The sequence below is a fragment of the Gracilinanus agilis genome, chromosome 3, assembly GCF_016433145.1.
Source record: "Gracilinanus agilis isolate LMUSP501 chromosome 3, AgileGrace, whole genome shotgun sequence".
Taxonomy (NCBI): domain Eukaryota; kingdom Metazoa; phylum Chordata; class Mammalia; order Didelphimorphia; family Didelphidae; genus Gracilinanus; species Gracilinanus agilis.
In genome coordinates, this window is record NC_058132.1 from 70,419,048 (window position 1) to 70,436,817 (window position 17,770).

Sequence of the window (17,770 nt, forward strand, 5' to 3'; positions counted from 1 at the left end):
GAAGGAGGGAAGGAAGGAAGGAAGGAAGGAAGGAAGGAAGGAAGGAAGGAAGGAAGGAAGGAAGGAGGGAGGGAAGAAAGGAGGGAAAGAGGGAGGGGGAAGGAAGGAAGAAAGGATAAATGCCATATCAGTTAGGACAGATGTAATTTTAAAACTGTAGCCTCCTTGCTGCAGCATACAGTAGGCATATTAAACATCCACCTTATTGAACTGCTAAATGGACCAAAGACAGGGCTAGGAGTAGGCCTAGAATGCTTAGTAGTCAGGGAGGTTCAGAACCATTCTGAGATCCCTCAAGAACTTGGGCAACTTTGGATCCCTTGGCTCTCCAGGCACCCGCTTCCCAGGAGTCAGTTAGCCTTGTGGACAAGCAGTCTCTTATTGGAATGCTGCCTGCTGCTTCCAGCAACCCAGAACAGAGGACAGTGGATCACAGCCTTCTTTGAGGAAGGAGACATTCTCCTAAGCCTGCCAGTCACTCTGGAGCTGGACGACCTAGTCAGAGATACCCCGAGCTGAAGGGGACCACAGAGACCAGCCCCCGTGTAGTGAAGGCTGTGACAACCTTGATAAGTAGCCACCAGACCTCTAGTGACAGCAAACGCATCTCCCCTGGAGGCAGTGAGCTCTGTTTTTGAACAGCTCTAACGGTTAGGAAATGTTTTCTTCTATTGAGTCTAAACCTGCCTCTCAGTAACGTCCACTGGCGAGTCCTCATTCTGCCATCTGGGGCCAAGCAAAACAAGCCTAATCCCTCTTCCCCATGACAGCTTTCCAGATATTTGGAGATAGTTCTCACGCTCTCCCCACAGCCCCGAGTCTTCTTTTCCTCTAGCCTTTAGACTCATACCTGTGTCTGAGACAAGGTGGAAAGTAGAGATACTCTATTTACAGACACTCTAGAGAAAACAAACGCTGCAGGAGAACTGGGGAAGAAAATCACGTTGGAGAGAAATCCAATTCAACAAAGCCTCCAGCTTGGACTCTAAGGGGAGTCGGCCAGCTATGCCTGAGCCAAGGGATATTTTACAATCTGAAGGCTCAACTTAGGGAATTCATTATGGCCAATTCATAGACGCTGGAAACATGAATCAATTCGGCTAAATTCCTGGGGGGCATATCTACAGAGTAAGGACGGAACATTGGGGGGCTAGTCTCTCCTTAGAGTCTGCTAGAGAAAACAATCATGACTTATCTTAGACCCTTTGAATCTGTCAGAAACAGGACTCAGCCAGCTGTAGGCATGGCCAGAGAGCAAAGGGGTCAAAAGGAGTCAGAGAGGAGAGGAGGATGCAGGGAGGGCAGTTCTGATGCCCAGAGACATCAGGCCCCATCTCTGGGGAGCCACATAATTCAATTCATTTGTTCAACTCATTTGCATTGTGCAACAATTCTACTAATCTCCTATTTATCCTGTATACAGTTTACTTTGTATATATTTATTTGCATGTTGCTTCTCCTATTAGACTATAAGCTCCTTGAGGGCAGGGACTGTCTTTTGCCGCTTCTGGTAGCCCCAGAGCTCAGTACCTGACACATAGTAGTCACCTAATACATGTTTACTGATCCAGTGATTGTTTCCTATTTATCTTGTACATAGTTTGTTTTATATTCATTTATTAGCTTGGGGAATGGTCCTCCTTTAGATGGTGAGCTCCCGGAGGGCAAGGATTATCTTTTGCCTCTTTTTGTATCCCCAGCCACAGCACAGTACCTGGGATGGTTATTTCAGTTGTGCCTGACTGTGGGTTTTCTTGGCAGAGATACTGGAGTAGTTTGCCATTTCCTTCTCCAGCTCATTTTCCAGATGAGGAAACTGAGACAAACAGGGTTAAGTGACTTATCCAGGATCTCATAGCAAAGACACTGGAGTGGTTTGCCATTTCCTTCTCCAGCTTATTTTCCAGATGAGGAAACTGAAGCAAATGGGGTGAAGTTACTCACCCAGGTTCACACAGCTAGTAAGTATCTGAGGCCAGATTTGTACTCAAAAAGATAAGTTTTCCAGACTTCAGGCCTGGCATTCTATCTCCTATACCACCTAGCTGGCCTGTGGTATATAATAGGTGCTTAATAAAGGTTTATTGATTGATCAATTGATTTGCAGTCAGAAAACCTGGCTTTGAACCTCAGCTCTGCTACTTGCTAGCCAAATGACCTTGGGAAAGTGACTTGATTTTTCTAAGCCTCAGTTTCCTCAGCTATAAAATAAGGGGATTCGATCCCTTCCAGCTTGAAATCTAATATCCTATGAACAAGTTCTTACTAAGGACCTACTATGTGCTAAGTACAGGAGATACAAAGGCAAAAATTAAACACTTCTTTCCCTCAAGGAGCTTATACACTGATGGGGCAAAACAACACATACAAAGGCAAACAAATATAAATTATAAAAGTAATGGGAGGGAGGGAGTAGCTAGGAGGCTCAGTGGGTGGAGAGCCAAGTCTGGTGACAAGAGATCCTGGGTTTAAGTCTGGCCTAAAACACTTCCTAGCTGTGTGACTCTGGGTAAGTCACTTAACCCTCATTGCCTAGCTTGTCTGTCTAGAAACCCACACTTAGTAATGATTCTAAAACAGAAGGTAAGATTTTAAAAAATCAATTTGGGGGTATGGTGGAGAGAACACTTATAGTAAGGGGGTTGGGAACATAAAGAAAGACCTTGCATAAGAGGCGGTACTTGAGTTGAGCCTTAAAATGAGCTTGGGGGGGGGGGATGTCCAGGAAGTAGAAATGAGAGGACCAGTGGGAAGATGGGAAGATACGAGGACTAATGCTATCTATTCCCTTATGTTGATGCTGCTCTGGCAGGGCAACCAATCCTGATTCTTTAACTCAAAAGGTGGGTCCTAGTCATAGCTCTTAATCCAAAAAGTGTGTGTGTGTGTGTGTGTGTGTGTGTGTGTGTGTGTGTGTGTGTGTGTGTGTGTGTGTGTGTGTGTCCTCAGAAGAGAGGATGCCTATAGTAGGGAGTCAGGGAACAAAGTTTTTTGAAATAATCTCCTCCCTGAGCTCCTGTAATATCATCCTCTTCTGTCTGCCTGTTCCACAGTCCTCTGGCCCAGGGACACCTGAAACCCCAGCACTTTCAAGATCTGTGATTTCATTGGCGCCAGGGCCCTCCCTCCCATGATCACTAGCCTGCTGCACCTCAGGAGATGGGTGTTCTTTATGAGGTATTGTTTGGGATTTGGGGCTTTTTGAGGCTCTGGGCAATGATTTAGGGAGTTCCCAGAGAAGAAACTCTCTCCATCACCTCATTGTGGCAACTCAAAGTCTCAGATTTACAGAGTCGCCACAGTGTAGAATATAGGTAGGTAATGCTTTATCAGTTTAACAAATACAACTCGAATTGCTGCAGTTTGTCTTACATTGTGACCTAGACCAGCTCTAACTCCTGAGCCTCTTACTGTTTCTAGGCTGTGCTGTGGTTAAAAAATATATATATATATGATGACCCACCTTCTGGTGAGGAAAATTTGAAACTTAACAAAGGGAAGCAGTGTGGTGGCAGATTGAAAAGCAGAAGTCACTGGTTTAAATCCTGGCTGGACCAAGGTCTTGTGATCCTGGGTAAGCCATCCACCCTCTCTAGGTCTCTTCATCTGTAAAATGAGGGGATGGGACTAGATGATCTCTGAGGTGCCTTCCAGGCTATGTCTAAAATTGAACGAATTTCTTACTCTTCCTTCTTTCCTTTCTTTAAATGAACAAATTCCTTTCTTTCCTCTCCTTTCTTCAAACTAGCTCCTTTTCTCAGCTCCCATACTTACATATGGTACAAACACCTCTCTGTCCCCAGACTTACAACTGTCTCTTTCTTCCTGTTCCTGTGCTTGCCATCCTAGGTAGTCACTGATTCTTCTTCCAAGTCTCTTGGCTCCACCCTCCTTCCAGGCCATTCTAGCCAGGTCAAAGAATCACAGAATGTTGAGATTAGAAGAAACCTTAGAGAATCGAATCCTGCCCCCCATTTTACAGAGGAGAGAGAGAAAGGATCCCAAAGGGAGAAATGATAGCAGAGAATCTGGGACTTCTGTGTCCCAGATCAAGGTTCTTCCCAACACGGCACAGTCATCTGTCTCTTTCCTAGTTGGGTCTATCTTGCATACACAGCAGTTAGAAAAATCTCTCTCAAATACACCTACTTGCCAACATGCTGTGATTTCTCATTGCCTATCAGAGCCAATTTAATTCTTCAGCTTGATATTTAAAGTCCTTCATCCAGTAGGTTCCTTATGTTTATCTAAATACATCTCTTTAGGAGGCAGCTGGGTGGCTCAGTGGATTGAGAGCCAGGCCTAGAGATGGGAGGTCCTAGGTTCAAATCTGGCCTCAGACACTTCCTAGCTGTGTGACCCTGGGCAAGTCACTTGACCCCCTTTGCCTAGTCCTTATCACTCTTCTGCCTTGGAACCAATATAAAGTATTGATTCTAAAATGGAAGGTAAGGGCTTATATAAAAATTCAAAACCACAAATAAATAAACAAACAAACAAACAAATAAATAAATAAGTAAATACATCTCTTTGAAACTTAAGAGTGGTTGGTTCACCCTTACTTGCTGGGTGATATTGGTTAAGACACTGAACCTCTCCGAGTTTCAATTTCTCCAACTGTGAAAAAAGAAGACAATAATAATTCTTATTCTCTGGGCTTCAGGGAACTGCTGTAAGAATCAAATAAAATGTATATAAAGCATCATCAGGCCATAAAATTAATACCATATGGCTGTGATGTCTTGGAAAGCATTGAGGTACAATGGAAGACTGTTGGATCTGGAATCAAAGGACCCAGAATTGAATATAGGCTTTGCCACTTTTTGCTAGTGTGACCTTGGGCAAATCATTTCTCTTCTCTGGACCTCAGTTTCCTCATAAGAGCTAGTATTTACTTTGAAGTTTACAAAGTGCTTTATAGATATCTTATTTGCTCTCACAACAACCCTTAAAGGTAGGTGCTACTATCACCCCCATTTTAACGATGGAGAAACTGAGGCAAACTGAAGTTAAGTGAATTGGCCAAGGCCACACAGTTAGTAGGTGTCTGGGATAGGATCTGAACTCAAGACTTCCTGACGACAATGCCAGGGCTCTGTCCACAGTGCCACCTTGATGTCCAATGGACAAACCCTGGGGAACTGGACTAGACCTCAGAGGTCTCTCAGCTCCAAATGTAGGGATCCTAGGATTCCAGCTGCCCTATTTTGGTTTTCTTTGGACTCTCCTAATCTTCTTTAATGCTAATGTCTTCCCTCAACTGTTTATCTCCAATTCAGCCTGCATATACTTTACCTGAACATAAGTGTTCAAAGGTCGCCTCCCCCATTGGGCGATGAGCTCCTCAAGAGAGGGACTGTCTTTTTTTGCATTTCTTTGTAATCCCAGCACTTACCACAGTGCCTGGCACATAGTAGAGCATTTAATAAACGCTCATTGATGTGTCCTGTCCCAACTCAAGATTAAAACGGACGCCAAGTTCAGCCTCATTGTGCCTGAACCCAGAGAGGTCTCAGGCTGTCTCACCTCTCCCGTATCTCTCTTATCTTTCCCCTTCTCCACTCCCAACCGAATCTGAGAGGGGGAAGTCATTAAAGAATAGCTGGCCCACCCCATACTGGAATCCCCTCTACAACCTATCTGCCAATTGGTCATCCAACCCCTTCCATTTGGGGCAGCTCAAGTCCTTAGGAAGTTTTTCATGCATTGAGACCCAATCTGCCTCTGAGACTTCCACACTGCTCCTTGTTCTGCCCTTTGGGGCCAAGCTGAACAAGTGTAATTCCCAGTTCAGGCTCCATAGGCCTCTGGCCTGGATTACTCTAACAGTCTCGTGACTGTCTTCCTGGTGTCTTATCTTCCCTCACCTATCCAGCCTTCCTACATCTGCCAAAATAATCTAAGGTATCAGTTCTTAACCCTTTGCTGTCCTGCTTGTGTCTGGAACCAGACTCTTTCTCTGAATAAAGATCTTAAATGCATTAAATAAAAATACTTAAGTTTATTTTATTTCTTTATATTTTTATTTCTTTCTCTTTAAGATATTTTCCATGGTTCCATGATTCATGTCCTCTCCCTCTCCTCTTCCCTCCCCTCTCCTGGAGCTGACAAGCAATTCCACTGGATTATCCATGTATTAGCATTCAGTACCTATTTCCATATTATTCATCTTTAAAATACTTCTAAAATAAGTTTAAAAGGCTATCAATTATGCTGAAATGATGCAATCATCAAAACAAGTTTTAAAAACAAATTATTGAACTGCCTGAAGTCTTTCCACAGCCTCTCGTGGGGGTATGTAGACTCCAGGTTAACCTCCGACCTAAGACAGAGGCTGACCATGGCTCTGCCACATCCACAAACCTTCCGTGACTTCCAAATGCTTTCTGGAGCAGTGGACAGAGCACTGAGCCTGGAGTCAGGAAGATCTGAGTTCAGCTGTGGCTTCAGACACTCCCTAGTTGTGTGGCCTGGGCAAACTGCTTAAACCTGTTGGCCTCAGTTTCCTCATCTCGAAAATGAGCCGGAGAAGGCATGACAAAATGACAAACACCACTACCATCCTTGCCAAGAAAACCCCAAAGAGGGTCATGAAGAGGGAGACACAATTGAAATGACCGAACAATAACAAATTGCTTCCTGGATAAAATACAACCTCCTCAGCTTGGCTCCCCCTATTTTGCCAGCTTTAGTTCATAATGTTCCCCTTTCTACACTCTATGCTCTAGCCAAATTAGGCTACCCACATCTCTTATCTCTGTATGCTTTGTGTGTCTGTACTTTTCTGTGCCTCGAACACACTCACCTTCTCAGAATCCTTCCTGTCTGTCAATAATCAGCTCAGTAATCATCTTTTCCCCAAAACCACTCGATTCCCCAAGCCCCATCCTCCCCACATCCCTGTAGTGATCTCTCCGTCCCCAAATTGTCCTAGACCGTCTGTCCAAATTTCTCATTTTGACCTCAACATTTTTCTACTTTGGAATATACATGAGTCCGTGAGACTTCAAGCTTCTTGACAAGAGGACAGAGACAACAGGGAAAAGCTGGTCTTCGCCTTTGTGCCTGGCACCTGGGAGACACTTTATAAATGCATTTTCCCTCTCCCCATCTCCCACTGCCAAGCACAGGGCCTGGGACACAGGAGGCACTAGAAGGCTTGTCATTTCCCAGCAGTTTCTGTTCTGGCTCCCAAATAAACAACATATACCTGGGGCCTGGAATCTTAATTCAGGGGGCATAGATTAAATGCCTACTGTATATACCAGGCACTGGGCTCTGTGCTAGCGAGACAAAGGCAAAAACTAAACCGTCCTCCGCCCTCAAGGAGCCACTACAGCACTAAATGCTAGCGATACAAACAATGCATTGTAATAAGCATTTATTAAGAGTAGACAACATATATAGGGCAGCTAGGGAGCCCACTGGATAAAGTGGCCTGGAATCAGGAAGACTCAACTTCCTGAGTTTAAACCCAGCCTCGGACCTGGGCAAGTCATTTCACCTTGTTTGCCTCAATTTCCTCATCTGTAAAATGGGAGAAGGAAACAGAAAATCACTCCAGCATCTTTGCCAAGAAAACTTCAAATGGGCTCATGAAGAATTGGGGATGAATAAAAAAAAAACAATCACAACAACACATTCAAGGCACTAGGCTAGGTCCTGCGGGTACAAAGACAAAGTGAAAAATACGGTTCCTGCCCTCAAAGAGCTTCCAGTCTACTGCAGGGAATCAGCATGTAAATGAGAAGTATATCTGTAATAATCTGAGGAAGCAAGAGAGACCACTAACAATTAAGAGGGACAGGAAAGGCTCCCCCCCCCCCCCCCCCCCGCCAGGAGCTGAGCCTTGAAGGAAGTTCGGGGCTGGAAAAGGTGCCAGTGAGGAGGGAATGTATTCTAGACATGGCAGACAGCCCTTAAAAAGGCTGCAGATGAAGTGCTGAGTCTGGAGAACACATGGATCGTATGAAGCGGAATACTATACAATAAGGCTGGAAAGCAGGCTGGAGCCAGATTGCGAAAGGTTTTAAAACGTCTATTTGAAGAGTTCATATTTCATTGCAGCAGCAACAGCCACTGAAGGCTTTTCAGTTGGGGAGTTATGGGTGAGAGAGATCATTTTGGCAGCTCTGTAGGAGTTGGAGAGGGGAAGAGCCTGAAAGCCGGGCGCCTGATGGAGGAGAAGGCTGTGGCAATAGTTCAGGTAAGAGGTGATTAGGGCTGACCTAGGGTGGTAAAAGAACAACAGCCCATCATCTGCCAATTAGGTCCCTGGCTTTCATACTAGCCAGCTTCCTTTCCCACCTCCACATCTTCCTACTCTCCATATGTGAGTGTTAGCACAGGAACCCTGCCTTCATTCCTCCCTACCCCCACCAAAGGCACATCGGAAGCACCTGGCCTGAAATCTGCCTTCACACTCTGTCTGGCTTCCCAGCAAGAGGCAGGCACTGCCCACAGGACCTGGGGCGATGTCTCGGGACTCCCTCGGGCTTCTGACACTCTGTCTTCAGGCAGGAGGCAAAGTGGCAGCTTTGGTGCCATGAGAGCAGGAGTGGGTGTTAAGTACTAATGACTACCCACCCCATCTAGGCTGGAGATCAAGGCCCCACTTGGGGGTATAAACCTCTGTCTGACAATGAAGACCTCAGGCAACCCACCAGCCATCTCCTCTCGGTCACGAAGGGATGGAGAAAACCAAATCATAGAACGGCAGAACCAAAGGGAACCTCGAGAAGTATCTAGTCCAAAATGATCAAAGTGTCTTGGCCAGAGATCTCACCTCTAGAGCAAAGCCCAAAGAGGTCAATGATGAAAAGAAAGGTTCAGGAGACCCTAAATATTTACAGCAGTCCTTCTTGTAGGAGCAAAGAATGGGAAACAAAGCCGACTCATCCAACGGGGATTGGTGAGACAAACTATGACACGGATGTAACGAAACAACGTTACTGTGTGTGCTATAAGAAACAGAAACAATGGACATGATGTTACAGAAACTTGGGAGGACTTAAAGGAACTGATGCAATGTGAAGTCAACAGAACCCAGAAACTATTTATCATCATTTAGATGATATGTGTATAAATGAGAATGATGATTACAACCACATAAATGGGAAGAAGAAACAATCTAAACTGCTGTGAAATCTTTATAATCAGCCTTGGCTCTAAAGAAGGGATATGAGAAGTTCCTTCCTCCTTCTCCTTTGCAGAAGTGGGAGCCTATGGCTGTAAACTCCTGCATATATTGTCAGATTCTACTGATAGGTTGCTTGTTTTTTAACCTTTTAAACCTCTCTTCTTTATTCTGTGTTATAAGGGATGGCTCTCTAAGAGGGAAGAGAACCAGTAATAGAAAAACAAAAGGTATTTACACCTATGAATCTATCTTTTTTTTTAAACCCTTACCTTCTGTCTTAGAATCAATCCTGTGTATTAGTTCCAAGGCAGAAGAGCGGTAAGGGCTAGGCAATGGGGATTAAGTAACTTGCTCAGGGTCACACAGCTAGGAAGTGTCTGAGGCCACATTTGAACCCAGGACCTCCCATCTCTAGGTCTAGATCTCAATTCACTGAGTCACCCAACTGCCCCCATCCATATATTTTTTAATGATCCAATCCTTTCATTTTGCAAGTGAAGAAACTGTGGTCTGGAGAGATGTCAGTGGCCCAAGATCACACTGCAAATAGGTAGTAACATAACTGATACTGAACTTAAGTGTCCTGACTCCCCAGCCTGATCTTTTAATACAACATACCATGCTGTCACTCAATTCTACTCTGTCATTCTCCATACATTCCCAACTGTTCCATCCCACTCTAGGACTCCTTAGATAATGACAATAATAATAATAATGATGATGATGATGAAGAAGAAGAAAATAATATTAACTAGTATTTATATAATGCTTTAAGGTTTGTACTTAACAAATATTTCATTTTATTCTCACAACAACCCTGGGAGGTAGGTATTATTATTATCCCCATTTTACAGATGAGGAAACTGAAGCAAATGGAGATTCTTTTTTTTAATTGACTCCTCCAGGGCCACACAGCTAGTAAGCATCTGAAATCACATTCAAACTCAGTTCTTCCTGACTTTAGACCCTGTACTCTATTCACTGTGCCACCTAGCTGTTCATGGATTGCTCTAAGGACCTCAGGTTCCAATCGTGAGATTCTACCAGGCTAGGGACAAAAGAACTGAAGGCTAGGACACAGTGCTGATCTCTGGTCCAGAATTTCTATACTCAGAAAATGCTGTGCTAGTCTAGTCATGATAGAGGGAGAAGGTCCAGAGCTGGCCAGTTTAAATGAACTGGGGTCGAATAGAGGTGGAAAAATAATTTCTGAGAACAAGTTAAAATGAATAGATCACAAATGCACATGAAGAATTCAGAGAAGAATTCACAGAAGGATGGGTGCCAATAAAGAGTGAAAGAAAGGAGCAGTCAGGTAGCTCAATGGATTGAGAGCCAAACCCAGAGATGGGAGGTCCTAGATTGAAATCTAGCCTCAGACACTGCCTAGCTGTGTGACCCTAGGCAAGTCACTTAAACCCCCATTGCCTAGCCCTTACCACTCTTCTGCCTTGGAACTAATACACAGTATTGATTCTAAAATGGAAGGTAAGGGCTTAAAAAAAAAAAGAGCAAAAAAAAAAAAAACAAAAAACGAAGGAAAACCATATCCACAATAGCTGCGATAATTTAAATAGAAACAAATGATGAAACCCACAAAACTAAATATTGTGATTAAAATAATTATTAAGGAGGTGGAGAGGGGATATCTACACATTCACCAAATCTAGAAGCTTTTGGAAGAATTGGAAGGGGCCCAAAAGGTCATCGAGTTCAACCTCCCACGCAGGGTGGCATTTTCTCTATAGCATCTCTGAAAGATGGCCATATAGACTTTGCTTTAATATTTACAAAAATGGGGGCCTCACTACTTTATGAAGCTACTTACTCCATTTTTGGACATCTCGGATGATTAGCAAATTCTTCCTCAAATCTGCCACTCTGTACCACCTCTGATGGCTCTTGGTTCTGCATGATGGTAATCCTTCTTCTACATTACAACTCTTCAGCTATTTGAGGATAGCATTGTTTCCCTGTTTCTCCTCCCACCACCACCTTAGTCTTTTTTTTTTAACTCTTATGTTCAGCCTCAGAATTGATACTAATATTAGTTCCAAGACAGAAGAGTGGTAAAGGCTAGGCAATTGAGGCTAAGTGACTGGCCCAGGGTCACACAGCTAGAAAGTATCTGAGGCCAGATTTAAAACCATGTTGTCACAGAGACTTGTACACTGTGGCACAATCGAACATAATGGACTTTTCTACTAGCAGCAATGAAACAGCAGGACAACTCGGAGGGGCTTATGAGAAAGAACACTATCCACATCCAGAGAAAGAACTGTGGGAGCAGAAATACAGAAGAAAAACATATGATTGATCACATGAGTCAATGGGGATATGATTAGGGAGGTAGACTCTGATCACTCTATTGCAAATATTATTAATATGGAAATAGGTCTTGATCAATGATGCATGTAAAACCCAGTTGAATTGCTTGTTGACTACAGGAGGGGGGAGGGAGGAGGGGAAGGAAAGGACATGAATCATGGAACCATGGAAAAATATTCTAAATTAATTAAATTAATAAACAAACAAATAAATAAAAACCATGTTGTCCTGACTATCCTCTGAGCCATCTAACTCCCCTTAAGTCGTCTCTTCTTTTTCCTCAGTTACTTGATGATTTCTCTTGTGATATGGAGTCTAGATCTATCTTCTAGATGCTTTTTTTTATTGTTAATATCCTCCTAAAATATGTAGCCCTATCTGAGAAACAGCATGGCATAGTGGATCGCTGAATTTGAAACCAGGAAGATTTGAATTCAAATCTTATCTCTAATACTTATTTGCTGTCTCATTCCCTTCTGTATAAAATGAGGGGGTTAGATTCGGTGGCCTCTAAGATCATTTCTAATTCTAAATCTATGGACCTTTGACCACAATATGGTGAATTGGAAGCTCTTTGAGGCCAAGGGCCTGTTTTTTGTTTTTTTTTTTCTGCATGTGTATGCCTGTAACCCCAGTGTCTGAGAGGACAAAGAGCTTGGAATCGGTGGTAAACTTATGTTCAAGTTGTAAGTCTTGGGATCCTTAACCTCTGAAAAACAACCTCCTTAAGAACAACTGTTTTATTTTTGCCTTTTTATCTTCCCAGCACCTACCATGACATAACCTTGTGCATATTAAGCTATTAATAAATGCTTGTTGATTATCTCTAGGCAACTCCCTAAAACTACAGGTTACAGATAAGTCCTGATCTCTATCTGCAAGAGGGAGTTTTGAGATGGGGAGTTTTTTATACTGATGAAATAAATCCCAGGTCCCGATAAACTCCAGCGCCTCGGACGATAATACCTTGCCCTTCACCGTTCAGCTGGATTTTGGCATACTCCAATTACAGCCTGATTAGGTGGTGGGATGATGAAGAGAAGGGAGAACATTCTGAGGCATATCCTGGACCTCTGAGATTGACATCAGGGAAATCAATCATGTTCTCATTTGACAAAGACCTGATCGGTCTTGATCTAGAGAGCCCATGGGACTCCCCCAATGGGGGCACATCGGATGTTCTTGAGCATGAATGGGGAGATGTCCTCCCCTTCCGTGCCAACTGTCACCCTGATCCTCCAAGGAAACCAAACTGAAATCATGCCACCATCTCTTGTGTTAGGATACGCTCTCCTGATTGGCTGCGTGTCATCACTGAATTCCCTGGTAAGCTGATCTGGAAGTAATCGTTTCAGCAGATAGGTCAGTGGGGAGGCCAGCTCTTTGCTCTCTCTCTTCTGTCAGGTAGCAGGCTTCAGAGAGTCTGGGCTAATGGCAGTTTCCATCTTGCTTTAAGTGCCTCAAAGTCCACAGGGTCCCTTCTGTACCCCAATCCTGGGAGACAGTACTGCCATACTCCCATGTTCCATCAGTCCTGGGATTTCATAGATATGGGAAGCCACTTCAACAGGGGAGGTCACAGTGCACCCCTGCCTGCCCATTCAGTGTGTCTTTTGTCCATGTCCTCCGATAAGTGTGCCTGAAGGGGTCCCTCCAACTCTCATTCCCTCTATATTCCAAGTATCCCAGTAGGCAGGAAGGCTCTTAACTTGTGATCCCTCATTCTCCTTGTGTAACTGGATGATCATTTCTGACGTAGGCAGATCCTCATTTTAAAGCTGAGGAAACCAAGGCTCACAGAGGATAAAGTTACTTATCTATGGTTACATGGCTAATGGTTGTTTGTTTGTTTTTTAACCCTTACTTTCTTTTTTTTTTTATTCCTCACTTTATCTTGAATTTTTTTATTTGGGAAATTTTATTTAATTAATTAATTTAGAATATTTTTACATGGTTACAAGATTCATGTTCTTTCCCTCCCTTCTCCCCACCCCCTCCCGTAGCCAATTAACCCTTACTTTCTGTCTTAGAATCAATACTATATATCAGTTCCAATACATAGAAGAGGAGTGGTAAGGGCTAGGCAATGGTATTTGCCCAGGATAACACAGCTAGGAAGTGTCGAAGGTCAGATTTGAACCCAAGACCTCCAGTCTCTAGGTCTGGCTCAATCTACATAGCCACCTAGCTGCACCTTCCTAGTGTTTTTTTTTTTTTAATTTTTTTCCTTTTTTATTATTTAGAATATTTTCCCATGATTCCCCCCTTCTTATCCCCCTTCCCCCTGCCTTCCTAGGGTTTGGATTTTTTATTTATATCTTTTTTAAAACCCTTACCATCCATCTTGGAGTCAATACTATATATTGGCTCCAAGGCAGAAGAATGGTAAGAGTAGGCAATGGGGGTCAAGTGACTTGCCCAGGGTCACACAGCTGGGAAGTGTCTGAGGCCAGATTTGAACCTAGGACCTCCCATCTCTAGGCCTGGCTCTCAATCCATTGAGCTACCCAGCTGCCCCCTTTCCTAGTGTTTTGAAGAAAGATCCAAGTCTAGATTTTCTGACTCCCAGCCCTGCACATCCTGGGCCTCAGTTTCCCCTTTTGTAAACAAAGAGGTTTGGAATAGTGTCATTCTTGGCTTTTTTGTGTGCGTCATGGACTCCCCCTCTCCCATCCTTCCATCCATCCAATTATTGGTCTGGTGAAGCCTATGGACCCCTTCGTAGAATAATGTCTTTAAATGTATAAAATAAAAACCATAGGCTTACGATAAAAACCAATCATATTGAAAGAGTTCACAAAATATATTTTAGAACAAGTTCATTGACCCCAAGGTTAAGACCACTCGGACTTAGATGGCCTCTGAGAGCCCTGCCAGCTCGAAATCCATGATCCTGTGGCTCCCCCCCTCACCCCATGCCTCGCTCGGGGCTGCTGCTAGCTATTATACAGATCATTTCCCAGACACCTCTAAAAGGGAGTCTAGAAGAGCAGCTGCTGGCTGGGGAGGGAGGGAGGGAGGGAAGGAGGAGCTAGTGGGAGTGAGGCCCAACTCCTGCCTCCTGCCCAGGGAAGGGATCAGTTTTACTTCCTAACAATAAACCAGTTCTTCTCATAAATAGCTAATGAGTGCAGGATGTGGCTTTCTGGTCCCCACCCCGGTCAGGAACAAGTGGCAGGTGAGGGAGATGGGCCGCCGCCTCACACCCATCACACTTTTATCGGCCTTGGGCGAGGGAGATGTTTCTCCCACCACCTCTTGGCCAAGCCAGGTGCTTCAGAGGCGCCAGCAAGGGAGGGAGGGCCGGGCGGCTTTATCTGGAGAAGAAAGGGCCAACTGGGGTGTCAGGCAGGCTGGGGAGCTGAGCTCTGCAAGGGCCAACGTAGCTTGCAGGTACAGCACACACCAGAGTTCTATTTCTCTCCCCACCTCATTCACAACATCTACAGGGATGCACAGATGCCATTTTACCAACACCCCTCCCCTCGCATCACGGAATGGGGCACACATCACTTTATACTAGGATTTCCTCCGATTCATTTAATTCCTCGAGACTTTGTGGATTCTATCAATACATCTGGTCTATGGGGTATGGAATATCCTTGGGATAAAGGAGGAAGGAATCAGGGAAATGGGGTGTATCACTCTACCAGCATTAAAAGGAGGCATTAAGAGCCTATTAAGCCCTTCTCAAATGGGTGAGAAGAGAGAATTTCGTACTGAAAAAAAGTCAAATCGAATCTTTAAAAAGTGCCAGTCACTGGGCAAAGAGGGAAAATGATTCCATGTTTACACTTTTGATGCATAATTTTATATCTAATATTTTGTGAGAAGCAACATAACGTTGAAGGGCTGGGTTCAAATTCCACCAATGACACTTCCCAGTGGTATGACCAGACAAGTGCCTGAACTTCTCTGAACTTCAGTTTCCTCAACTGCAAATCTGGAGAATAAAACCTGGGATCTTTACCGCAAGGGGTGGCCAGAAAGCTCGAATGGATATAAAATCTTTTAGATATTTTATTTAGAATTTAAAATGTTAATATGAAAATGTTAAAATAACTCGGAAAATAATTGTTAGCATGACATTTAGAGAGCATGTTAAAGTTTGCACTATGCTTTACGCCCATTATCGCATAGATTCTCAGCACAACACCACCCACTGCGCCACACTGTCTCTAAATGTCCACTGTTGTTATTTTTGAGTGAAAAATATTGCTAGTGTGGATGTACTACTTTTAGATAATGACTCACCTTTCCACGAAAGGGAGAGAAATGGAGTCTCTGAAAGGAGGACAAAACCCAGGGTCACTCAGCTGGAGATTAACATCAGGTGAGAGTTCACTGGACTAGAAAATAGGAAAGCCAGGTTCTAGTCCTGGTTCTGCCATTATGTGACCTCGGAACTTTGGGCAAGCCCCTTTCCTGCTCTGGACATCAGCTTCTTCATCTATAAAATGGACGGGTTGGGATGGATGACCTCTCAAGCCCCTTTCAATGGCAGCATTCTATGAAGGTAGGGCTCGTGCCCCACTGAGCCCAGATGGAGCTTTATTCTATCCAGTTAGAAGACTCTGTAGGTGGTAAGGATGGAACGCTAACCCCTGACACTGGGGACACAGGTTGATGCCATCTTTGGTGGGGGCCAGGAGTACGAGCTCCAAAGGATGGCATTGTGTGTTCAGGCCATCATCGCTCTGCCTGATAGCTCATCCCTTTTGTGGGAAGCCAGCCTGGTGACATCCTCTGACAGACAGCTTTGGCTCAGGGCCCCTCGGGCAGAAAAAAGGAATGGAGGAAAGGGGGTCAAATCAGAGAGGTCTGGGCCAGTGCCATCCTCCTGAGCTAGTATAGCCTGCACTATGGGCTGCCCATTCCCAAGTTCGGTAGGGTAGGAAAGCTAGCTCCTGCCCTGGGCCCTTGCCACCCTCCTGGCTAAGACATAGGTGCCAGATGGGGGGAGGGGAAAGAGTCTCGGATGGAAGGTAGTCTGGTGTAATGTGAAAAGATCTCTAGATTCAGGGCCAGGGGAGAGCTGGGTATGATGCCAGATTTGGGGGGGCAGGGGGTGAAGGAGGGGCAAGAAACCCATCTCCAAAAAGAGGGCTGTCTGGTGTAAGTGGAAAGAATCTGGAAGAGAGAAGATCTGGTGTAGCCATTCTGCTCCTTACAAACCTCCTGGGATCTTGACCAAGTTGACCGAGTCACTGCCTCTCTCTGGCCCTTAGTCTTCCCATCTATGAAATATGTGTGGTGGGGAAAGGTGGGTACACTGGCCTAAATGACTGTCAAAGTCCCCTCGAGCTCTACATCCTATGATCTCTGTGGCAGCCTCTAGGTTTCTAGGTTCCTGCCCACTCCTTTCCCCAGTCTACTACTTACTACTGTGTAAGAAGTAACCGTGGGCACATCCCTTTCCCACTCCGAGCCTCAGTTTCCTCATCTATAAAATAAGGAGGGTAGCCTAGATGAGTGCCAAAATCCCTTTACGCTCCAAATCCGCGGACCCAGCACTTCCACCCTGGTGACCTTGGATACGTCCCCCTCACCTCACTCTGAGCCTCAGTTTCTCCACGTGTGGGGCTAGCCTTCACGGCCCCCTCCTCTCCGCTTTCCCTCTCAGCCCTAAGCGCCGCGGCCCCCAGGGCACCCCCTGGCGCCCGCCCCCTCCCCAGCGCACCTGCAGCTCTTCGAAGGCGTCGTCGATGCCCGTGACCTGGTGCTGCTCGTGCAGGGCAGGCTCGTCGCAGAAGAAGCAGACGAGCGCGCGGTCGGTGAGGCAGAAGAGCTTCACCTTCTCGTGGGCCTGGCAGGGCAGCGCGGCGCGCCGGGCGCTCAGGATGGCGTCCAGCGGGAAGGCGCTGTAGCGCTCCACGATGTTGGCCAGCTTGAGGCTGGGCGCCAGCGCCGGCTCGGCGAACGTGCGCCGGCACTCCGGGCAGTCGCGGGCGCCCTGGGCCTCCTGCCGCACCCAGTGCTCGGTGATGCAGCGGCGGCAGAAGTAGTGCTCGCAGCCCAGGCTCACCGGGTCCTGGTAGATGCTCAGACAGATGGAGCATAGCAGCTCGTCCTTCAGGCTGCACGCCATGGCTGCAGTGCGCCCGGGATGCCGGCCGCCCCCCGCCCCGCAGGGCCGGCGAGGGGCACCCACCCACCCGGAGAAGGGACGGAGGAGGGGGCGCGCCCCGAGGCAGCCCAGCGTCCCCGGCCTCGAGCTCCTTCCTCACCGGCTGGCTCCGCGATGTCGGCCCCGGCTCCCTCCGGCTGCGCTCAGGACCCAGGGGATCAGCCCAACCCGGAACA

The 17,770-nt window shown here is 45.7% G+C and overlaps 1 protein-coding gene across 1 annotated transcript in view; it reads right to left on the bottom strand.

Annotated features, from left to right (window-relative positions):
• Nucleotides 1-17,555, bottom strand: part of TRIM62 (tripartite motif containing 62) — a 57,610-nt gene extending 40,055 nt beyond the window's left edge. Inside the window, exon 1 of the mRNA XM_044671405.1 lies at nt 17,148-17,555. Within this exon, the coding sequence (XP_044527340.1) occupies nt 17,148-17,555 (408 nt within the window). The remainder of the gene's footprint in view (nt 1-17,147) is intronic.
• Nucleotides 17,556-17,770: the final 215 nt, after the last annotated feature.